General features: G+C 35.2%; 5 protein-coding genes across 7 annotated transcripts; 1 reads left to right on the top strand and 4 right to left on the bottom strand.

Annotated features, from left to right (window-relative positions):
- Positions 1-11: 11 nt before the first annotated feature.
- LOC140978408 (serine/threonine/tyrosine-protein kinase HT1-like) lies at positions 12-3,818 on the bottom strand. Its single transcript, XM_073443395.1, has 4 exons — positions 3,466-3,818; positions 2,780-3,368; positions 874-1,329; positions 12-455 (listed from the first exon to the last, which is right to left on the bottom strand). The coding sequence occupies exons 2-4, from the start codon at positions 3,140-3,142 to the stop codon at positions 198-200; spliced, it is 1,077 nt and encodes a 358-aa protein (XP_073299496.1). The 5' UTR covers positions 3,143-3,368; positions 3,466-3,818; the 3' UTR covers positions 12-197.
- Positions 3,819-6,552: 2,734 nt separating this feature from the next.
- Positions 6,553-9,885, bottom strand: LOC140978407 (4-hydroxybenzoate polyprenyltransferase, mitochondrial). Of its 3 annotated transcripts, none has more exons than XM_073443392.1 (8): positions 9,453-9,885; positions 9,037-9,172; positions 8,540-8,661; positions 8,199-8,268; positions 7,871-8,020; positions 7,046-7,181; positions 6,804-6,900; positions 6,553-6,639 (listed from the first exon to the last, which is right to left on the bottom strand). In XM_073443392.1, the coding sequence occupies exons 1-8, from the start codon at positions 9,869-9,871 to the stop codon at positions 6,570-6,572; spliced, it is 1,200 nt and encodes a 399-aa protein (XP_073299493.1). In that variant the 5' UTR covers positions 9,872-9,885; the 3' UTR covers positions 6,553-6,569. The 3 variants fall into 3 exon arrangements, with proteins under 3 accessions (XP_073299493.1, XP_073299495.1, XP_073299494.1); XM_073443394.1 differs by having other exon boundaries at positions 9,484-9,639; XM_073443393.1 differs by lacking the exons at positions 8,199-8,268; positions 8,540-8,661.
- A 108-nt stretch (positions 9,886-9,993) lies between these two features.
- LOC140978410 (CASP-like protein 4A3) lies at positions 9,994-12,266 on the bottom strand. Its single transcript, XM_073443396.1, has 3 exons — positions 11,306-12,266; positions 10,431-10,566; positions 9,994-10,335 (listed from the first exon to the last, which is right to left on the bottom strand). The coding sequence occupies exons 1-3, from the start codon at positions 12,022-12,024 to the stop codon at positions 10,324-10,326; spliced, it is 867 nt and encodes a 288-aa protein (XP_073299497.1). The 5' UTR covers positions 12,025-12,266; the 3' UTR covers positions 9,994-10,323.
- A 1,487-nt stretch (positions 12,267-13,753) lies between these two features.
- LOC140978406 (E3 ubiquitin-protein ligase SIS3) lies at positions 13,754-17,453 on the bottom strand. Its single transcript, XM_073443390.1, has 10 exons — positions 17,133-17,453; positions 16,923-16,961; positions 16,674-16,740; positions 16,492-16,565; positions 15,901-16,039; positions 15,717-15,809; positions 15,225-15,290; positions 14,977-15,096; positions 14,596-14,709; positions 13,754-14,370 (listed from the first exon to the last, which is right to left on the bottom strand). The coding sequence occupies exons 1-10, from the start codon at positions 17,159-17,161 to the stop codon at positions 13,981-13,983; spliced, it is 1,131 nt and encodes a 376-aa protein (XP_073299491.1). The 5' UTR covers positions 17,162-17,453; the 3' UTR covers positions 13,754-13,980.
- Positions 17,454-19,197: 1,744 nt separating this feature from the next.
- Positions 19,198-22,578, top strand: LOC140979342 (G-type lectin S-receptor-like serine/threonine-protein kinase CES101). Its single transcript, XM_073444695.1, has 7 exons — positions 19,198-20,522; positions 20,660-20,749; positions 20,833-21,020; positions 21,277-21,487; positions 21,604-21,838; positions 21,939-22,089; positions 22,194-22,578. Exons 1-7 carry the CDS (start codon positions 19,307-19,309, stop codon positions 22,497-22,499), a joined length of 2,397 nt encoding a protein of 798 aa, XP_073300796.1. The 5' UTR covers positions 19,198-19,306; the 3' UTR covers positions 22,500-22,578.
- The last annotated feature ends 424 nt before the right edge of the window (positions 22,579-23,002 follow it).

Here is a 23,002-nt window from a genome sequence, read left to right as displayed (position 1 = left end):
AGAAGATCAAAGGAAGAAGAATAGACATTCGAGGAATGTAGAAATAGGACGGTCTCGTCTTCAGTACACGAGCATATATTTCATACAGAGATGAAAAGACGCATACTAATTGTAGTTCATATATACAATCATATCAGCACATACCTCTCCATACATGAAAGAAAAAAATGGCACGAATCACGATCAATATTTAAATCCTACCCACTCCTACGCCCCCAAAGAGGGGATCTACGAGTAGCGATGCACTTTGGAATGCATCGCGAAAGGGTATGATCCTCAGGGGGCTCGTAAGATGAAAAGAATTTGGGGTCTTGCTCGAGTGACACCGAATAACTTTCAAGAATTCTCACAATTTCATGGAAATGCGGTCGCTTGTCAGGATTACCAGACCAGCAACGATGAATGAGGTGACGAAATGCTGGTGGACACGAAGAAGGCAATGGTGGCCTAGCATTCTGCACGTAAAATAGAAAAACAGTTCATAAAATTTTAACGTCGAAAGGAAGTATACATTAATATTGGTAAGTTATACAGGATTGGTTCATACTATTGTTTTAAATCAAGTAAATACCATTTACATACAATAAACTTAAAGCTTAAGGCTGTAGAACCATAGATACAATATTGTCGACTCTTTTTGTGAGAAGATACATGGTTTTTTTTAAAAAAAAAAATAGAAGTGGATCTATAGAAGAAACTTGTACTTTAGTGAACTTGATAAATTTATATATCTTGTGAAAATGAACTAAAACATGATCTTTTATGATCAAATCGCGCTTAACAGAGGCATCATATCAAAAGTCAATATATAGCTAAGAGATGGAGTTAAATACGTAAATAAAAAATGAGTACGTTGAATGCTAGATAAATTACCTTTTGGCAAACAGCAAATGCTGCTTGCTCCGGAGTCATGTCATCAAATGGTGTCAATGCAGTTAGAAGCTCCCACAAAACAATACCGAAACTGTAAACATCAACTTTCCTTGTGTGGTGCTTTTCTTTAATCATCTCTGGTGCCATCCAACGATAAGTACCTGTAAATCCTTTTGCACTTCCACACTGAGACTCCAAGCACGATATTCCGAAGTCGGCTACTTTCACACTCATATCTTCATCGAGAAGCATATTTTCTGATTTAAGATCACGGTGAAGAATCCCTTGAGCATGAAGATATAACATACCACGAGCAATGTCGAGGGCGAACTTTAGTACAAGATTCAGGGGAAGCGAATATGGTTCTTGCTGATGGAGGAATTTTCTTAGAGAGCCACCTGGATAATACTCAGTGATGATACAAAACACTGGTGGTTTTTTGCATGCTGCTATGAACTGGTATAAAAGTTAAAACAATATGGATGTCAAAAAACTGAGATTCCACTGTCATTAGACAAACAGTCAACAAGCTTGAATGACAAATTTAGTAAAATGACAACTGTTACGGGAGTATCAAACTTTAAAGTGCTCGGTTCTATGTTACCATACCACTCTCATGCTTCAGGCCTCTGGAATTGCATGAGCAGAAGTATGCATGAATTAGCAGCTATGAGCAAAACTGTGCATGAATTAGCAGCTAATACCGTAATACGCTTCAATCCTAATTTGATTTGCTCAAATCTTATATACAGTCTTATAAAGCTATTCACATCTCTCCTAAAATCCTATGTATAACGAGATATTACAGCCAGACTGTACGTATAGTAATCACAAGCCACAGAGGAAAGGTACCAACATGTACAAGCACTGAAAAGGTTTGCATAATTCGAACAGTGGTTTTGTTCCCAAATCGTAGTTTGATTGTTTACAAATATCAAGAGATGAATTCATACACAATTAACATAACAAAGGTCACAGGTAACACAACATACAAAATACGTCTAAAGCTATCCATGACATATGTCAAAGATCATTCTTGAAACAGCTAACCACATCCTTTTTGTGCAAGTGCGAAGGTCAATAGCTCGGAACCCTTTTTTGGGGCTACCAGAATTCAGTTTATGATTTCACATCTAGACTACGATTTTCTCTGATAAGGAAAGGCACCAAAACTTTTTAGATAAAGCACCAACATTTAGCATTCAATTGCCATTAAGTATAACTAACCGGTTTTCGCCGTCGTTTTCAATTATCACAATGTAGTACCAAAGAAAGTTCCTTACTTTGCCCAACCATTTGACCTAAAACTATGTTGAGACAATCCAGCATCACTCTTCCTATGCATGTATCACTCAAAAGCATATTCCACCAAACATGCAACATGAAATCTTCAAATTTCGGATGTGTTGTCTATAAAAATTGAGAATGGCAATCCCTCAATATTTCCTTACCAGGGACGGAGGAAGAGGGGTCAGAAGGGACCCAAGAAGAGGGAGAAGCGGTAGTCGTCCCCCTCTCTCTTTCATATATGCCTTTAACATTAGTATCATCTTTATATACAAATGTATGGGTGACATAGTATTTTCACACCCCCCCCCCCACCCCCTGCACAGCAAAATAATCCAGCAATCAAGCCCAACAATGGCGGAGGGAGGAATGGGCTGGTGAAACGATTTTATTTTTTTATTTTTTATTTTGAGAAAAGGATCCCCTCAACTTTATCATATGTATGTATGATTATGAGTAAGTATTCGTTCACTGTTTCGTAAAGCTTGTAGCTTCACCACTGCATCCAAATACTCAGAAGATTAACAAGCAAGGGACAAAATTTTCGGCACAACTTACGCACGACAAAGCATTCAAGATTCAACCACACAAAACAAGGAACAAATTAGATCCCACTTACAGTGATTATATTAGGATGCTTCAACCTGAACAAAAGAGCAACTTCTGATGTAAACTGTTTCTCCAAGAATGCAGCCAACTCTCCATCCTCTTCAGGCTGGCTAATAAGCTTAATAGCCACATCTCTCTGATGATAAACCCCTCTGTAGATCCTACTATGTCTCCCAGAAGCAAATTTGTTCCCTATATAAAGTTGGGATAGATCAGCATTCCATTCGTCTTGTCTTCCACCTTTGATTTCTGCACCCGAAGAAACCAAGTATTTTGACCATGAAACTGCTCTATTATACTCTCCCAAAGAGAGCCTCCTCTCCAGCTTGCTGTGGGTGCTTGTTATTTGTTTCAGCCACCGATATTTCTTCATAACTTTTGCCCAATAACATCAAAATTATCCAGATTTTCTCAACTTTTAAACGATAATAAACTAATTAAGAATCAATGTGCGTCAGTAAGCCTGGTATCGGAACAGGCAGCAATCTCGGCAATAACTTAGCACTGAAAAGGAATGGCTCGATTCCAAGTTTTTCCTTCTCTAGGCTCCCGCAGACCAAATGGCAAATGTACTCGATCATAAACAAAATAAACGGATGCTAAAAGACAAATAGAGGAAACCCACAACTCATTACTCCAAGAATAGCTCACCGGAATGTGCATGCAAAAAATAAGAGAGAAAAGGTTAACACTTACCAAGCAACGATCTTGACACCACGCTTTGAAGAAAATAGGGAGATGGGCACACAGATTCACAAGAACAAACAACTCCAAAGCAAATAAACGTTTGGTAGGAAAAGTATATCATCAGTTAACAACAAAAGCCAGAAACACGAGAATCTGTGTGTATGAGAAACTGCTTTATCTTTGCTTCTCGGCAGAGAGAAAAAGGAATGTAGGGTGGCAGTCTGTTTTCTGTCACTGTGCAACTCCACCGATCAACGCAGTGCAGATACAGATAGAGAGAGTGAGTGAGTGATGGAGTAAATACAGAAAAATAATAAATATAAAAACTGGAAACATTGATAACGTGGGGAGATCTACTTGTGAGGGGACAAATTATCAATGTCTTTTTGCCCTTGGACACCACTCTTTCTTTCACCAAGGACCACTTTTCTTTCTTTCTTTCTTTTTTTTTTTTAACAAAATATTATATTTTTCGTCCCCCAAATTATTCAATTTTTCTAGACCAATTTGTTGACGAATTTTGAGATTTCAATACATATTTGTAGTTTCAGACGGATTACAGAATAAATCATTTTCGACTCATTTCAAGGAGATATATATCTATTACTATACCATCTTTTATCAAATTATAATTTAGTTCCAAATAAAATTGCAATATAGTATCGCATCAATTTTTATTAACTTAATAATAAAAAAGATTTAATTCCAAACTTTTTTTTTTGAAAAAATAAAAATTTGGTCCGAAAGACTGATATAAAATAATCTTGTGGGGACCGAAAAACTAGTTCAAAACCATCCATTCAGGGTATTCTAGACATTGCACGTGGCACGTGCAATAAAGAGGTTTGGAATGTGGAATCGAGGTGTTGGGGCCCACCGCCTGGCCATGGCCTTTCTGTATGTTGTACTGTTGCCGTATGCACCCATCCGTATACGGTCACTCTCCTCTTTTATATATTTATATTTATTAATTCCAATTAAATTTACTAAATAAATTATCTTTAAATGCTCAACATTATTGAATAATACTTAATTTATTTATGAATATTTTAATGCCTGGATAACAACACTTGATCATCCATTATAAAGAAAGAATAGTATAACTATATCTAATCAATATCATTTTTTTTTAAAAAAAAGAAATTGATCAACTAAAATAGTAATTTCTTTTAAAACATATTATTATCTGAATTAAAAATAAGTTTGTTACAGTTGAGTTTTGAATCGAGTCCTCGTCTAAATACGGTTTAATAAATAAACATTATAAAAAAGGAAATGCTAAAGCAAGAATGTAATTTAACTAAATAACCTAATATTTGTAATGTAATTGTTTAGACAAAAAATCTAGTGCTGACTCATGTCTTCAACTACCAACGGATTGATTACATGTGACAATTAATTCAGTTTGAAACTGGTTTGGGCCCGACCCATGTGCCACAATACGGGTAAGTACGGTCCAATTTTTATTTTATTTTATTTTATTAAAATTGTAAGTATGGTCCATTTAATGGCGAGTAGTAAGTACAATTAGGATGATGCTTACACGAATTATTATACACAATCACAATTAATTAATTAAGCTTGCACATTATTGACAAATGATTAGACATTATTATTCTTAAATTAGATGTTCATGTTCGGATACAAATGCGAAATGGGCCCGCCCATTCCCACTTCTTGATTCGTATCCCTATAATTACATTTAATCAAAATATTTTTGAAGTCATATTTAAATATTTTTTCGATGATATGATTTGAATACAGTTGATGGGATCTATTTGGACCGAAAGATTTTTCTGCAAAATTCGACGAATATTGCTAAATATGATTTTGTCAGTTCATTTTATGATACATTGACATAACATCTCACATATATATTTCATGTTTTAGGACTTTTTCAATATATTTTATTTGACTAATATAGTTTAAAAATTATTACGTTAAGACGAGGATTTATCCAATAGATGTCAAATGATAACGGTTGCGACTTGTACGTCGTAAAAAAATAATAAAAATATAATTTTTTAAATATAAAAGGGGTAATCAGATTGTTCTTGGCCCCTGTCCCTAGACAGTTAGTTATATTGATTCCCTAGAAAAAATTAGGTGGACTGAGGAGGCATGTGTAGCCTAATTATACCAACGCCAAGATATATTTTTTTTTTAAAATAAGGGACATCCATAAATATGGAAGAGGACTTGTGAGGACAGAACATGGCTGATGATGCACAATCACATGTATTGTTTTTATACAAAAAAGATATTATCTTTGTCACCATATTTATTCAGTTTTACACAAGTTTTTCAATTTATTTTGGGAAGAAATATGTGTTAGAATAGTAAAATGTAGGAAGATTAAGGTTGCGGTTAAATTGAAAATATCGTGATTCCTTTTAAAATATATTTAAGAATAAATAAACTTGCAGTGAATAAGTTGGGTACAGCACGAAGCCGTAGTTTGCGAATTGTGGTGTCCCGCAGACCAAATTCAATTACATGTTTCGACATATTCCGGACCCGATTTAGTTCATCGACTGGAAATAAGAAGCAAAATTACAGTTCGAATAATAATACTTATATCTTTAAAGAAACGGATTTTGGGCAATGCATTCGATTGTTCATTCGACTGGAAGAAGTAAATTATTATTTGGAAGAATGAGGAGTTAATTTTAAATTTAATTTGTTATCCTTGGTTATATATTGAATGTGCAAAAAAAAATTTAAAATATATGTATGCTAATTATATCTTAAATTTTATTTTAATGTGCGAATCATTTTTATCAAAAAGGCTCAGTTCTTCAGTTCTTCTGCCATTTTCCACATTATAGAACTTAAAAAAGAAATTTTTTTTTTTAAAAAAAAAAATGAACAGTGATGCTTTATAATAAGAAAGCAATTTTGTTCAAGTCCTTATTTGAAATTCCCGTCATTTAGTTGATTAGGTCGCATTCTCATTTGCAAAATCAAGATACAGCTGCTCAGTAAATAAGTACAGAAATAGATTCACACAAGAAGGGCGCGGGCGCTTGTGTTGTGGACAAGTTAATATAGCCCAGTAACGGAAAATAATGTATCATAGATTTTACACAACCAGTCAGAGAAGGTCTTTACCGTCAAGATAAGAGTTTTCCAAATAATATCCCGCCATAAACAATAGCACCAAACCATTTGTTGGATACAAACCTGACAACAAATGGCAAGTAATCTTCAGTGAACATATTTCGTGAATCCAAACTAGCAACCAGAACGATATCCATTTTAATGCTAAGACAGTAACAACTCACAAAATATACACAAACAATATAGGCAAAATGAAAACCATTGAAACTGAATCTCAGAGTACTCACTTTTTGTTGCAATCAACTCGACTTGAGAGGTTAACTGTCATGATTTGCCAAGCCAACTGGGAAGATGCAGCCATCAAGAATGAGAAATATGGCCATGCTGCTCAAAACCAAAACAGAAATACCATAATAATGAAAAATAGTCAAATATTATTTCATATCAGGAAAAAACAGTATATCAGGTCCAATGGTGGTTTCCCCAAGAACACAGATTAACTTAGCAGAGTGGAAGTAAGTGAACATACCAAGATTAGCATTATATCCGCTAAGAGCAAGGCTTGTAATGCATGCAATTCCAAAGCCAGTAACCCATTTTTTACTGGAATCACCAAATCGTAAGGCTGTTGATTTGACACCAACTCTCAGATCGTCTTCTTTGTCCTAATTGTACAACTATCGCATTATCAACAACAAGGAATATAAATTTGTGTGATTATAATGAGCATCTCATTATAGGTGCCACATTCATTAAGAGAGACAACACAAACAACAGAATCTCGTGCAAAAGCTATTATTGAACATAACAGCATTTTATAGATAAATTAATGTGGAGGTTATACTGATGTTAAAATCCAAAATGAGGATACCAAGATTGCATCAAATGAGGCATTAACTTCAAATTCATATCATGTAAAATGCTTAACAAGCATGGTATCAACAAAAACACATGGAAAAAAGCCCAATTTCCACTCCCCTTTTGCCAAAGACAAAAGATGGATGCATTTAGGACACAACAATTTTAAGCATTATCTTTTACAAGGATGTTTTAAGCAGTCAATCAAGCTCAAGGAAACCAAAACAATCATCACTGTTTTGAAACATATGAAAGATTTGAAGCCCATGTGACGTGTCCTAAATCCAAATCAGTCACCAATCTTTTGGATCTGTTCCTGTTCATAAAATGCATGCAAGCAAAGAATATTTCACCATGTACTAACCCAAGCAGGTCTCAAACATTGTAAGAAGCACAACTATTCATCTCACTTCCAGATTTGGACTCGGAGGATTGAAAAATGTCCATGTAATTTATATCCAATGTGAGGGTAATCCTAAAGGTAAAAACAATGTACCTGATGAGCATATATTGTATCATATACAAGCGCCCAAAGTACACCTGAAGCATAAAGTGGGAGTACAACAGCTGGATCGAGGCTTTCTTTAACAGCAGCCCAACCAAGTAAAGCGCCCCAGTTAAATGTCAAACCAAGATATGCCTGAGGCTGCACCAACACTAACATGGTTCAGATTCATTAGCTAATTTAATGAAAGGCTACTTGGTGCATGTGCATGGCTCTTCGTTGGCCTCAGGGCAGATTGAGGAGGCAGAAAATGGAATGGAAGGGGTTAGATGAAATAAAAAAAATACGGGACAAATGAACAGAGATGAAAATGCAGTACCCAAAATGTCAGCCTCTTCATGAGAGGATATGAAAATACTAGCAGCAAAGATGAAGCTCCCAAAACACGACTGCAAGATATTTGACAAGTCAGATTACCAAACATCATCATATACACCACATAACCATCTTTAAGAGCGCCAAATGTTGGAAACACACATTTTTGACATATGGCTTTGTAACCCAGAAGATACGCCTTCCTTTTATTGATTAGAAAAATAACTCCGAAGACATGTTTCCTTAAAAATTTATGTACGAGCTATACTGGGAAACAAGTGCTCCATTAAGATTTACAGAATTAAGTCATTATTTGTAAAACTAGAATATGGAGCAAGTACGAACCTAAAATTGTTAAGTTGTAGTAGAATTCCCAAACCCAGAAGCAATTGAAAACCAAGAAAACAAAGTCCTTGAAAAGGCGTTAAAACACCGCTAGCAATGGGTCTCAATCTCGTCCTCTCTACCTACATGCAAAGCTATGAAAAATGAAACAACAAAGATTACAATTGCGAGTAAGCATATAAATTCATACATGGGTCTATTAGTGCAAGAACATGCAATGTTTAATCAAAACAGCTAAGGAAGTCTGAATAGATCAACATGATGTCGAGTCTATAGATCAACATGATGTCGAGTCTGTCGGTACACCATTTAAGATGTGAAGATAAAAATCCAATCAACAAAGTGAACAGAGGTGTAACAAAATTCAACAAAGTCGAAATGACCATCTGGGTGCCATCTCCAATTTTTCCCGTTAAAAACAAGAATTTTACATCAGTTATTTCGAATTATCAATAGACAAAAAAAATATATATATGCTGAAGTGAAATAGTCCTTACCTTCGTATCAATATCCCGATCAAGTAGATCATTAATGGTACACCCCGCACCACGCAAGAGCAACGCCCCAGTGCCAAACAGCACCATCATCTTAGCATCCGGAAAGCTCCCTGGCGCAGCTGCCATTGTAATCGACCTACATTTAACAATGTAATGCACGTGACATTCAACAAACATCAGAAGCAGTTGACCTTCCAGCCTGACTGGAAAAAAAAAAAGCACGCGGTTTAATTATCTTCCACAGCTCCAATTTTTTTCCATTTTTCTAATTTTGTACATGGAGATTATAGGTTGAACTACTGCCAACAAGAAAATTAATAATACTTTTCACGCCAATTGACAGGGAAAAAGGCGCACGCAGCAAATCAAATTCCACTTGAAATGTAACACGAAATCTAAAGGGTAAACGCTTTTACCACATGCAAGGCCAAGCAAGGAGCCAAGTACCAATAGGCTTGTCGAGCCGAGCAAGGAGAGCGAAAGGTCGAGCTTTTCGCGGCAAATAAACATCAATCCACGAACTACCACCGCCGTCATTACCGTTCGAAGTTTTGGTTTCCTTTTTATTTTCTTTAGATGCAACATTTGAAAAGCAAGAGCTCTGAAAAAGTACGTGATGCCCGCCAAGCAGTCGAGAATAGTCAAATTGGCGTTGAAAATTAGAATTTCTGTGGAATTCAGAGAAGCTGCGTGGGTGACGATGAGAGTCTACGAAATCGTTAGGGCTAAGTGCCGCCGGATGTTGCCGGTGGGAGTAGGCGGCGGATGATAAAGAGTAGCGGCGAGTGATTCGAGAAAGACGACCGATTCCCATTATGAAAGACTTGTTTGACATATTAAATTACATGTAAATATTGTAATATAGTATTTAGTAAAATGATTAGAAAATAGTTTAATTCATTTTCACAAGTATTGATGTACCTCATAATAATTATATATGTATATAAACTAAATGTTTTTTTAAATAATATAATGTTTGATTTTGATTTTGATTTTGATTTTTGTTTAAGTTGGTTTCAATCATTTTTATACAGAAATTGATCAAACCAAATACATTATTTTGTATAATATAATATAAATTTTATTAAATTCAGATATACATTAGAATTGTCTAAATATACTTGTTTCCGGTGTTGGACTCCCGATTGCAGAGGTTGTAACCCGACAAAGCTAGAAAAGCAAAGAACGACATCCCTATTGATGCACTGGCCATCGTCGTGAACTTATCACTGCCCCAGTTCGTAATCCAGTCGTCCACTCTGGTAGCAACCGATGACGATGCTGACATTAAAAACTAAGCTAGACACACGGGAAAAAATGCGAAAAAAATTTAGGTGGTACGTACCAAGAAAACATAAAATTTATCTGAATTTTTCAAGGTGGTCGGAACTTGCCTGATCCATTGAGAAATCGAGATGGTAACTTAAATGGTGGGAGATTACATCTTTTCTTGTGCACAAATGGTATGCTAGATTGTAGGTTTGAAAACCAGAATACACAAATCCAACGACATTAACAGCAAGACAGTACCTGTACAAGCAATTTCAAGGGATATATCAGTAACATGAAAACATATTACATTAGAGACACCAGAATCTATCCTTCTCCACATGCGAATGAATTTGATAATGATTCCAAATATGAGATAAGCGTAGGATCCTAATGGTGAAACGCATGAGACTATTATGTGAGCAAGACAAATTTACACTGAGTTACTTGATTAAGATCAAAATTTAATGACATTTACACCTTCAATGAGTTTTCAAGAGAACGGTAGCTTGGATATACTTGATTCAACCTGATCATTCCCAACTATGAGATTGGAAACCATAGATATCAGATAGAATGAATGATCTTACATCTCTTATTCAAGACAACCAAGCAAGATTTAGAGAATCAACTACCAGTCTGCATATAGAATGGCAAGATTAATACTCAAGATAGAAGTATACAATGAACATGAGAAGCCATTATATTCTATGGTATTGGTTCCCTAAAATCATTTATCTAGTTGAATCTCGTGCCAAATATAACTCATCAGTCATTAACTACTCAATAACACGGCACCGTTGTATAAGATAGCAATTCAATCATGTGATTAATCTCCATTGCTTCAACAATCATCTTCATTGCTTCAACTGAGTCATAACAGATGACTCCCGCTGATTTAAAACCGATGTAATAATATGCAAACAAGAAGTAAAGATACAAAAGTTTAGCATAACATGTAGTAATATAATTTGCATTTGAATGGAACTAAGAATTATACCGATACTCTTTGTAGCGATCAAATGAATCACTACTCCATCCTTGACTCCTATCAGCAGCCATAACCGAAAGAGAAGTCACGCAAGCCACCACCTCGAATATTCTAATCACCATTGCTGCCTTCGTCACCGTCCCATTCCTTCCCGACCTCCGCAAAATTGGCTCCACCGCTGCTCTTGACCTCATCTCTCTCCCAACCTCCTCCTCCTCCCCCACCACCGACCTTTTCCTCCTCCAACCCACCTCTACTTTCTTCACTTCGGGTGACGGCTCCTCCCTCACTAGCTTATTGAGCTCAATAACCATAGGTGATGCCCCTTTCACATATAACCCAAGATTCTCCGACCTGGGTTTATCTGAAGAAAGGTGTTGGCCTCGGTCATTTCCTCCGGAGGTCGGGAAACCTGGGGGAGGATCAAGATTCACCGATGGGGGTTTTTCAGAATGGGGCGAGGGACGCCATTCTCTACCTCCGGCGTCGGCAGAAATCGCCTGATTGTTCGATTTTCTCGGGGATGGAACTGGAGAATGGTACATATCAACCGGAACCAGGGCTTTACAATTTTTCTCGACAATAAAAGCCTCGTTTTCAGTCTGAAAACGAGGATCATCGGAGCGAACTGGCGATTCGGGTCCAAGTGGAGAGTGGAAAGAATCTCCTCGACTGGTAGTTGACTCAGTATCGGACATTGATATGTGACCCGCGTCCTCGTTTTCCATTAAAATTTTCCAAGAAAATCAACAAATTTTCTGTTCCAGTAAATTTCAAAAAACACAAAGACAAAGATGCAAGCAAGAAGAGAGAAGGGGAGTACAGAAACCGAAGAAACTTTTGAATTTGTAATGCATGGAGAAGATGGAAGCAAAGCTGTGAGGCAGAGGAAATTGATATTTTTCGTATATTTGACATTTGACCCATATTTTGCAAACAATTATTGACAAAAAAAAAGTTGATATTCTTCTTAGTAAACTCATTGTTTTGAGTTAAGAACAAAGTCACACTCAAAAGTATATTTAGTACAAGTTGATATTCTTCATATATTTAACTTTCAAAATGGGAATTATTAGTCTGGTTCAGAGGAGGATCCATTTTAGATTTGTTTTGTTGGGTGGCAGAAGAGGGGAAGGAAGAGGATTTGGGTACTTTTGTTATGGTTTGTTGAAATCTTTTGAGTCGATCGCAATGAGATGGTTTTTGATGGGTTATGTACCATGCCACAGTAATAGAGCAAGTCGACTTTGGGACGCTTTCTTAACATTCAGTAACTCAAGAATTTTTTAGTCATGTCAGGTTGTAACAACCAACAAACTGGTTGGATTCATGTTGATGCAGCGGTGGTAGAATCGAGTCTAGTTTTCAGGTTGGTACAGAGTGGCTCGGGATCGTACGGGTCGCGTCATCCATCGATTTATGTCAGCGCCTTTTTCTCCCCATCTTGCTGAAATTTTGGTTGTCCGTAAATGAGTCTTTCTGCTCAATGTTACCTAGTGCATCGGATGCACTCGTTGTCGAGCAAGTTTTGGATAAAATGCAGAGACGAGCGATGCATACTGATTTTGTGGCCGAAATCAGGATGTTTGCGCACAAAATGAAATATAGTATTTCAACATTGCTTCCGAGATGCAAACAATCTAAATTTAAACCTTAAAGCATCAGCTGTGTTTTGAGATGTTATCTCATTATTTTTGAAACTCCATGTACACTTGTAAATATAATCTAAATTTACTATAAATGTTACTATTATCAACCAAAAAAAAAGATTTCAACATTTCATTGCTTCTTTTTATTAACCACCACAAAATAAATATAATATTGTCGATTTTCGTCTCTTAGAACCCTTTAAATTAGAATAGAATTAAATAGACTTTTTTTTCTTCAGTATTTTCTAAAAATTGGAAGCTGTTCTGTTTTTAAAATAATATATTTTTTCATTGATTTCTTAATGAAAAACTGATATAGGATTTGTATGCTCTAGCGTTTTCTTATTAAGAAGTAAATAATTTTTTTGTGAAAAAATTTGTGTATCCTAAAAGTGGAGTGGCATCCCACCTTTTTATATTCTCGTTTTGGGAGTCAGCAAATTCCTTTGTCTTTTACCTTTATTCCTCCACGCGGATTCTCCATCTTACAATCATCAAATTTCAGAAAATTTTTCCTATTCCTGTAATTTAGAAAATCTTTTTTAAGTTTAGGAATCTTTTTCTTTATTAAATTTGATGGAGAGAACTAAGATGGGTTTCCTACCACTCGACGTGCACATGAAAAGTTACCAAGAAAACAGCGTGGCATTCCACTCTCCAAGAAGTATGGTGCCACTAAACATGTTATCACATGAAATTAGGTTAGCTATGGATTCATGATAGCTATTTTTTGGGAGAAAAACAAAATTCATATTTCTTAAAATACTTTATATAAAATTTTAATTTTTAAAATAAATGCCACACCCAATGGATCTCGTAAACAAGCAGCACAGATGAAGATATGGTAAAACACATTATTCCACGAAAGAACACAACCAACGATGCACAAATTTTACATACGCTACAAAAGTTCTGCCACTGAACAAAATACATCAGATGGTTTCCATCGACTATCAGTATTTTTTCTTAATCACAACAGGTCGAATCCCACATGGTTAAACCGTACTCAAAACGATCCGCTACCACTAAAATAGCTCAAGATTGATGCAGGGACGACTCTTCAACCACCACTTGCACCCGTTCCCCTATTTCCACATTTTGAGTGGCCGCTTGGATCCCTCTGCTTGATGGTGTTGCAGCACCATCTGCCTCGCTGCCGGATGAAGAATTCTCAGTGCTGACAGGGCGAAGCAAACCCTGTAACCTTAGAAGATATCTCTGACTAGGAGTTTGGTTTCTTACATATCGAGTTGTTGTAACAACATTGGAAGATGACCTCTCTGCATCAGTGTGAATGCTAGATATTGCACTTAGATCAAGATTTGGAAAGACAGAACAACGGCATCTGGGGCATTTTACGTTTAGCCGGAGCCACTCGTCTATACATTCCACGTGAAAGTTGTGAGCGCAAGGAAGTCCGCGAACCTGTATGGTGTCCAGTGAGAAGCTATAGCGGAACCAGGAATCTCCTTTAGGGGGAGGGAAAATACAAGATTACCCGTAATAGTACACAAACATAAAATTGGTTTTAAGAAAAATTGACCAGAGGCCCCACCCACCAACCTCTTTTACTGGTGAAATTCTTGACATTTTTCAAACAACTTTTTGTCAATAAAAATATTATTACATTCGAAACATAAACATACGTACCTCATTTCCCACATGAAATTCTTCCAAACATATAGGACACTCGCTGCAATCAGTAGGCACAGCCTTCATTCTGAACTTAGGAAGTTCTTGAATAAGCGCCTCCACTGCTTCTCTCTGCATGTCACAATAAAAATTTCAAAGGTTTGAAGGAAAGCTTGTGATATTAAAGTGAGCGCATATAAGAAATACCAAAGCAGAACTAAAACAAAATGAAGCAACAGATATTTATCTGATCAGGTGATTTTCTGACAGTATTTATACATGCTTAACTTAAATCTCGATCATGAGCTAACCATAAATTACTGAAAATCAATAAGCGAACTTCACCAGTTAATTTAGTCGACCCATTCTGTGAAATCTTTGAAGCAAGTCGCTTGTTACCTGAGCTGTGGTCAGATACATTCCAGGTTGATAAGCAGCGGCATCTTGACCCATCCCTCTCATTTCTTGACCAGCAGCTTCAAAAGCCCAATCTGGCACTCTAACCATGTCTACCAAAACCTGAAGTCAGATTCAACAACATTGAAGCAGGTCAATTAAAAATAAATGTGGTGAACACATTCTCTAATACATAACCATGTGTTAATATGTTTACTAAAATCGATGCAAAAGAAATTGTAAGAGCTTACTCCATATTCTGAAACAGGAATCCCCTGTTGTGCTTGCAATTGATGTGCCTGTCTTCTTGTTAACCACTGAAATAAAAGAGGAACGAAGCATAAGATCTGGATAGCCATTGTTTGTTACAAGTTTGTAATATATTTAAGCATATAGCATTTCAGGTCCTGCCAGAACCTTCTCCTCAAGTAAAAGAAAATAGAGGAAAACAAAAGGCACACTGGCAACTGCTGGGGGAGGGGCAATTATTCCAGTATTCCACTATTCGCCTTTCTAATCCTTGTTATATTATGCATTATATTTGCCATTTTTTGTATAAATCTATCATCTATCTCATATTTATCATAATTGCATGATTTAAGAATCGGAAGGATTTCATGGGGGCAACATGTGCATAACCTGTTTTCCATTAAAATATTCTACACAGAAAATTCCAGGTAACATCTCATAGCAGGAACATAAAACTTGTTGGACAGTAAAATATTGTCAAAACTGAAACTAACCATTCCCAAAGAGATGCCAGCGATGCACACAAGTCCACAATAGCTGAAAAGCAGCCAAATAAGAAAGCCCCACTTCTGACCTTCTTCAGGCAACTGCAAACGTTTCCACGTTTTTATAATTTTTCAAGATTCGTTATATAATGCACGATCACCTACTTGGAAGCGAAAGTGAAAATATACTTACACAATCTCTAGCACTAGAGAACCATAGGGTACCAATAATAGTCCAAGTCCAAAGGAAGGGATATAAGAGCAGAGCAAGAATGGAAAGCACAACAATCCTTCCACAAAAACGTGCATATCTCTGCTGCCAACCAAGATCCCTAATGCCATTTTGAATACAGTACAAAGTATAAAGCTTCTAAATATGTGAAATAAACCCAAACACACGAGATGATAAAAGGAAAGATAATTGTACAACTCCAAGATGCAAGTCATTGTTACTTCCAGACAAATAAGCACAACTTTAAATAAATGTATAGCTTGACAATTTTCCTTTTGTTGTACAATTTTTTTTCTCTTTCTTTCAGAAAATTGATGACTCCATCGCACAGCCTACCACATATTGTAAATGAAAACCGATAATACAACTTACTAAATAAAGCTTAATATTAACCATGACATTTTTCAGGTGGGCAAAATGCCGAGAGGATTATCAATCAAAGGCTGCCCATCATCAAATAGATAATTTCATTACCTATATAGATTATAGATAAAATATATACAATTCCATGACTACTTATAAAATAAACATTAAAAGGAAACAAGGTCTTACAGCCCCATTCCAGCAGCCAGTCCATTATCCACAAACATCAAGAGCCGGAAAACAAACACTGCGGTGTAGTCTACCTAATAAAGGGAAGAGAAAAAAATCAAAACATTTAGTTATAACCTCAAGTCTCATCCAAAATAGATGGCATCTCCTTAACTCGTTTCAAAAGCTTAAAGATCACTCACTACAATCCATATATGCAATGGATGTGTACATAAATGGTACCGCTTCCAATTGATTGCCACAATAATTCTGATACAATAGTTAAGGAATGATCCAAGGCTTTATATAGTAAAAACATATCAAACTTGCATTAATCTAATTAGCATATACGAGAAATTCAAAATAAGAACATAAAAGACAAACCAAATTAGCATCCAAAAAGCATCCCATTTAATATGAAACAAAATCTTGAACATCTGTGAAAAGGATACATACTTGTAGCGAGCATAGACAAGAAGAACCCATCATACCTGCAAGAAACCCACTCAAAATTACCACTTCAAGCCAAAAATAAAAACCCTACATGTAAAAATCCCCAAATACACAAGCAGGTACGGAATTTGTTCCCCGTTTAAAAAGAACAAGATTTCTTTACCACCATTTCTCATGATGAACCTTGAAACATTCTTGAAAACACTCACCACTTGAAATCAACGCCTCTAATCGCCATCAAATATCTTAGTAATCGATCGAAGAATTGATTCTCATTAAACTAATATGAGCATCAATGGAGTGAGTCTACTCGTCAAATTTCAAGCATTAAAAAGACACATTTTTACACGGAAAAGGGGAACACTGAATTCTGTATGTTGTCTGTGACAAGAAAAGAGAAAAAGGAAGTGAAATTGGAGGGGAGAGGAGTAAAGATTAGAATGAATTCTCTGGATTTGCAGAGTGAGGCAAATTGAAAGACGGGACCTTTCCTTTTTTATTCGTTTTTGTCAGTTGGGGTGATGTACGGGGAAAGTTGAAAAATAAAGAATTCTTAATGTGTATGTATATATTATATATATATTATATTCTCAAGTATGAAAATTTTAAAATAATTATCTTAAATAATATTTAATTTCATAATTATTATTTTTATTTTACTAAAATATCTTTAAATTATTTCATATTTTACATAGAAAAAAATCTAAACAAAACTTTCTTTTTAAATCGAACAACTTTTCTAAATTGGAAATAATTTCGTGTCAATTGTTTAGTATTATTTGATCAAATTAAAAATAATAATAACACATACAACACGTGTATAACTTTTACTAGTAAATATTATTATTATTGACTGTTCATGACACACATTATTATGTATTTCGTAAAAAATAAAATAATTTTTTTTTTTGAAATTAAAATAGTAAGATATACAATAAAACTTATTACAATATAGTAAAAAACATGTAATTAATTTGATAAGATAATTTTTTTAATCAAATCTAAAATTATATCATGTTTTCGTATAGTTAATTATTGGTTTTCTTGTAAATAAGATTATTATTATTACAACTGCAACTACATTATATACAATAAATAACGATAGGACATACATATAAAATTGTGGAATCATTTTGACATGAATTTTATCCTATAAATTGACGTATCTTTAAATATATATTTTCAAATAATTCGCAAATAATTAACATATAAAAGGATATAATATACATATATTTGAAATTTGGCTTTTAGCTTTCGAATATATTTTTTAAGTTTCTAGTATGATCTAAGCATCGATAGGATTTTGTTAGAAAAATATTAGGTGCGTCTACCGTAGTTGTTTTCCGTCTATAAGTCATCATAAATACTAGTATAAGGATAAAACCTCACACTACATTCAATGTTTAATTTTAATTTAGATATGTGAGGTCTATATATTTTTATGTAGCTCACGTATCCAAATCAATTTTTTATAGTCGAATTTGCGTTATGACGTTATCCTTATGCTAGCGTAAGAAAGATAATTATATGATGTAAAAAGCCATATAGTAGTATTTTTAGGTAAAATTAGTCCGAACTACAATTTAAAACGCAAAAGCTCTTATAAGATCAGATTATTTTTTAGCCAAATTATTACTTTTCATTCAAAGCGTGGATTTGTTCGATCTGTCTCATGAATATATAGATATGTGATATTTTCTCATAATAGGCCTACTCAATTTAAAATACACAAAAAATCTTGTGATATCGTCTCACAAAGTTGACTCGTAAGACGGATATTCGACTTGACCTTTTTATGTCAAATATACTATTTTCAATGCACAAGTATATTTTTTTGTTAGTTATGTTATGAAAAAATATGGGGTAATATATATTTATTTGAGTGAAAAGTATTATTTTTTATGTCAAAAGTATCATTTTCACTGTTGCAAGTATAGACCGAGTCTCACAAATACTGATCATGGAGAACATTGTACACCAGATCTAATCTTTAGAATATTGATTCCAAAAATGATTTTTCAATTTGTCTGCTTAACTAATTAGTACCAACTTAACAAATGGAAATTATTATTATTTTTTTTAATCAACAAATGGAATTCATTATTCTTTTGAGTGAAGGAAAAAAATATTCTCTTTCAGCTCTGTGTTGACTTTGTTTATTTGTTTATTCCAAGTTCATACATAATTTATTTATACAAAATAAAGTTTTAGAAAACAATTTTCTGAAAATAAACACAAACAAAAACAGACATATCATTCACTTTCGAGGGAGGAAAAAAAACATCTCATTCATTTAATAATGATAGAATGAACACATAAATGTTGGACTTGCAGGCCTAATGTTGATCTGTTACACTTCAAACTGCAGAGGAAAGAATTAGTCATGGAGGCAATCTTCTTCTTTATGTTGCTTTGCTTCTCCCCGTTTCCAGTTTTCTCACTTGACAGTCTCAAACCGGGGGAAACACTGAACTCATCTGCATACTTGATTTCTTCCAAAAAGATTTTCACTTTAGGATTCTATTCTCCTGACAATAGCAACCGGAGTTATCTTGGAATATGGTACACTAGCAATTATACAGATACGGATACCCCAGTCTGGATTGCAAACAGGAACAATCCCATATACGGTAACTCCGGCAGTCTCAAGATAAGCATCGCGGGTGAGGTGATCATCGAGCACAGAGGGGGCGATCCTATCGAGATTTATAAGTCTGAAACTGGGACCAATGTAACGGCTACTTTGCTGGATACTGGGAATCTTGTGGTGAAAGAGATGAACTCATCATCATGGGGGGGTGGCAACGTGGTGTGGGAAAGCTTTGATTATCCAACTGATACACTTCTTCCGAAGATGAAGTTAGGTGTGAACCACAAGACTGGAAAGAACTGGACACTTACTTCATGGTTTTCTGCAAGCAATCCGGCTTCAGGGGCTTTTAGTCTGGAATGGGATTGGATCCGGCGCAGATTGTTGGTTAAACGACGAGGAGTGCTTTCTTGGACTAGTGGGGACTTGAAATTTTATTATGAATATGGGAGTCTGAAGATTTACTCGTTTGAAAATATAGTTCCTAAGCCTGATCCTTTAAATCTCAACTACATTTTTAAAAATGTTTCCAATCAAGATGAAGAATACTTCACCTATTCCCTCTACGTAGATCCCTTCACGCCTGAAAATCGAAAGATTATATCTGGATGGACACTGCAAAATCAGGGGAATATCTATGACAATGACAGAGTTTATGTTGCCCTAGTTGATCTTTGCTATGGTTATAATACTAGAGGTGTTGGAAATGATGTTTACTTGGGCTGTGAACTCTGGGAGCAGCCTAAGTGTCGAAATAGGCATCAGATGTTCAATTACACTTATGGACGGTTTCAATTCGTTGCGACATATTCATATGACAACACTTCAAACCTTACCCTAAGTGATTGCAGGGCAAACTGCTGGAACGACTGCAAATGCATCTCCTATAAGGATGAGAAAAATGGATGCTCGTACTGGAGAGGTGAAAATGCAGAGCTACTGCAAGATTATGGGCCAGAGTTACAGTTAAGATATTTCCTAGTATCAGCAGCATCAGAGGAAAGAAGAAGTATGTTTACTACTTCCCGAGTCCAAAAGCAATAAGCATGATACTGCAGAAAATCTCATAGCTCTGTTTTATGGAAATATTTGTTTAATTAATATGAAAAGTTTTGAGTTTATATCATTCTAAATGATTTTTAACAGGATGGAAGATCTGGGCTCTTCCTGTGGCAATCGCTTTATTTCTGGTTTCAATAGTCACAGCATCGTTCGTTATTCGAAAATTTAGACAAGGTACTTATAAATTATACATTGTAACAAATAATTTCAGTTATCTTTTCAGTGCTGATATTTTCTTTGTGGGTACAAATTGATAGCGAAAAAGAAGAAGATGAAAGTAATGCAGGAGCTAATGACACTTGAAGGATACACTGGAATATCAGAATTCGAAAACAATGGGGGCCATGATCTTAAAATGTTTTCTTATGCGTCTCTTCTGGCCTCAACCCATGATTTTTCTTTGAACAACAAACTTGGAGAGGGCGGTTTTGGCTCGGTTTACAAGGTGAATTTGAGAGTTGAATCCTTTTACCTTAAACTGAGAATAAAAATCCTCTTACCTTGTCTGTAATATGTATAGCTTCCTTCTTGAAAGAGGTTTCATAATTCAAAAAAAATATGAACCGAGTGATATTGTTTAGATATGGTGGCAAATTTTTTATCCTTATGTTATAATACTGAGCTCACCAGTAACCAGCCTTGGTTATTTATAAACTCTTCTAAAGCTACCCATGTTCTGCGTCATATATTATGTTTTTCAGGGGAAAACTCCTGAAGGACGTGAAATAGCAATAAAGATACTGTCACGAAGTTCAAAACAAGGATTGATCGAGTTCAAAACCGAACTAATACTCATATCTAAACTCCAACATAGAAATCTAGTAAAGCTATTGGGTTTCTGCATTCATGGAAATGAGAAGATGATAGTCTATGATTACATGCCCAACAAAAGCTTGGACTTCTTTCTCTTTGGTGAGTTATTATGTTCAGCTTGAATTAACTACAGCATAAAGTGAAGTGAAGAAGACTGAAGTATGTCGAATATCTGTCTACATAAACTTCTGATGCAAGTAGTTCAAACGTGACAGATCAAACAAAGAGAACTGTACTGAATTGGGATACACGTTTCAATATAATCGAGGGGATTGCTCAAGGATTGCTTTACCTTCATAAGCACTCTAGATTACTGATAGTTCATAGAGATCTGAAAGCTGGTAACATATTGCTGGATGAGAACATGAACCCAAAAATTTCTGATTTTGGTTTATCGAGAATCTTAAAGCATGTATCTGAAGAAAATACGAGCAAGCGTGTTGGAACACGGTAAGTGGCAATGATAGGCAGGGCTAAATATTCTCTGAGTTAGTTTAGATTGAACCAGAATTGGAACTATCAAATAAGCTTCATTGCTTATTTTTGACAGCGGATACATGGCTCCTGAATATGTGACACAAGGTACTTTCTCTGTCAAATCTGATATCTATAGTTTCGGAATTCTGATACTGGAGATTGTGAGTGGGCGGAGAAACAACAGCTTCAAGAATCTCGAAGGCCCTCTGACTCTTGCAGAATTTGTAAGTCATTAACATGATGCTAGTGAAAAGATGTATATGGCATGAGTCGTCTTTCACGTATGTTACACTAAAATTCGAGTCGGAATGAAAAATTTTGATTTCAGGCTTGGGACCTGTGGAAGCAATGCACTGAACTAGAGCTCATTGATCCTATGCTAAAGACTGCAGACAAGAAAGATCAACTGAGAAAATGCATTCAAGTTGGTCTTTTATGTGTACAAGATAAGGCTATTGATCGGCCCTTTATCGAAGACGTTGCATCCATGCTGAAAAGTGAAACCAATTCTTTGCCAGTGCCTCGGAAACCAGCATTTGTTGTGAGAAACGATGGAGTTCCGACGAGGCGAAAACCCGAGCCAGAGAAGTTCTCTAAGAACGCCGTATCAATTTCTGCAATGTATGGAAGATAATAAGTAATGTTCTTTGTTTATTTATCTGCTGTTCCTTTTGTAGGGATCCCGACTATGTATATTCTAAGAAATACTCCACTTTGGGATAAGTTTTTGGATACAAAAAACGGGATTTAATTTTAAACTTAAAATATAAATTATTTTAATTGCTTAATACATATAAAATTATTGTTATTATTATTATTTCGAAAATTTTATTATTTTTAGATGTGCATAGGAAATTATTTAACTTATTCTAACTCTTACCTTTTTTGTGTAGTTTTATCACAAATAAATTCATTGAAATACTACTAAAAAGAAAAAAATCTGAGTTATTTATTTATTTTTTAAAAGTGTAAATAATGTCATATGTTGGGATTTGTAGAAAAATGTTGCAATTGAATCTTAAATTTGAAATTTAATTTCAAATTTAAAATGTTAGTGTAATATAAGTTACAAATCATAATTGACTCGTGACGAGCCTATCATTGTTATTTGTTATATTAAAATTTTATTAATCAACT

This window comes from Primulina huaijiensis, chromosome 6, assembly GCF_012295235.1.
Source record: "Primulina huaijiensis isolate GDHJ02 chromosome 6, ASM1229523v2, whole genome shotgun sequence".
Classification (NCBI taxonomy): domain Eukaryota; kingdom Viridiplantae; phylum Streptophyta; class Magnoliopsida; order Lamiales; family Gesneriaceae; genus Primulina; species Primulina huaijiensis.
The sequence above is the reverse complement of the archived record's forward strand: the minus strand, read 5'-3'. Positions and strand labels throughout refer to the sequence as shown.

Bases quoted from the DNA above. Each gene is read 5' to 3' on its own strand.
- LOC140978407 (XM_073443392.1), bottom strand. From the start codon at position 9,871: ATGTCAAACAAGTCTTTCATAATGGGAATCGGTCGTCTTTCTCGAATC. The intron at 8,269-8,539 runs GTTCGTACTTGC...AATATCTTGCAG, and splicing joins CTACAACTTAACAATTTTAG to TCGTGTTTTGGGAGCTTCAT. The intron at 6,901-7,045 runs GTATGTTCACTT...GGTTTTGAGCAG, and splicing joins CGGATATAATGCTAATCTTG to CATGGCCATATTTCTCATTC.
- LOC140978406 (XM_073443390.1), bottom strand. From the start codon at position 17,161: ATGGCGATTAGAGGCGTTGATTTCAAGTG. The intron at 16,566-16,673 runs GTGAGTGATCTT...TCCCTTTATTAG, and splicing joins CATTGCATATATGGATTGTA to GTAGACTACACCGCAGTGTT. The intron at 15,810-15,900 runs GTAAGTATATTT...AAACGTTTGCAG, and splicing joins TCTCTAGTGCTAGAGATTGT to TTGCCTGAAGAAGGTCAGAA.
- LOC140978410 (XM_073443396.1), bottom strand. From the start codon at position 12,024: ATGGAAAACGAGGACGCGGGTCACATATCAATGTCCGATACTGAGTCA. The intron at 10,567-11,305 runs GTATAATTCTTA...TTGCTTGTACAG, and splicing joins GATCGCTACAAAGAGTATCG to GTACTGTCTTGCTGTTAATG.
- LOC140979342 (XM_073444695.1), top strand. From the start codon at position 19,307: ATGGAGGCAATCTTCTTCTTTATGTTGCTTTGCTTCTCCCCGTTTCCA. The intron at 21,488-21,603 runs GTGAGTTATTAT...CAAACGTGACAG, and splicing joins CTTGGACTTCTTTCTCTTTG to ATCAAACAAAGAGAACTGTA. The intron at 22,090-22,193 runs GTAAGTCATTAA...TTTTGATTTCAG, and splicing joins CTCTGACTCTTGCAGAATTT to GCTTGGGACCTGTGGAAGCA.
- LOC140978408 (XM_073443395.1), bottom strand. From the start codon at position 3,142: ATGAAGAAATATCGGTGGCTGAAACAAATAACAAGCACCCACAGCAAG. The intron at 1,330-2,779 runs GTAAGTGGGATC...CTTTTATACCAG, and splicing joins AGCATCCTAATATAATCACT to TTCATAGCAGCATGCAAAAA. The intron at 456-873 runs GTAATTTATCTA...TTTTACGTGCAG, and splicing joins CATTTGCTGTTTGCCAAAAG to AATGCTAGGCCACCATTGCC.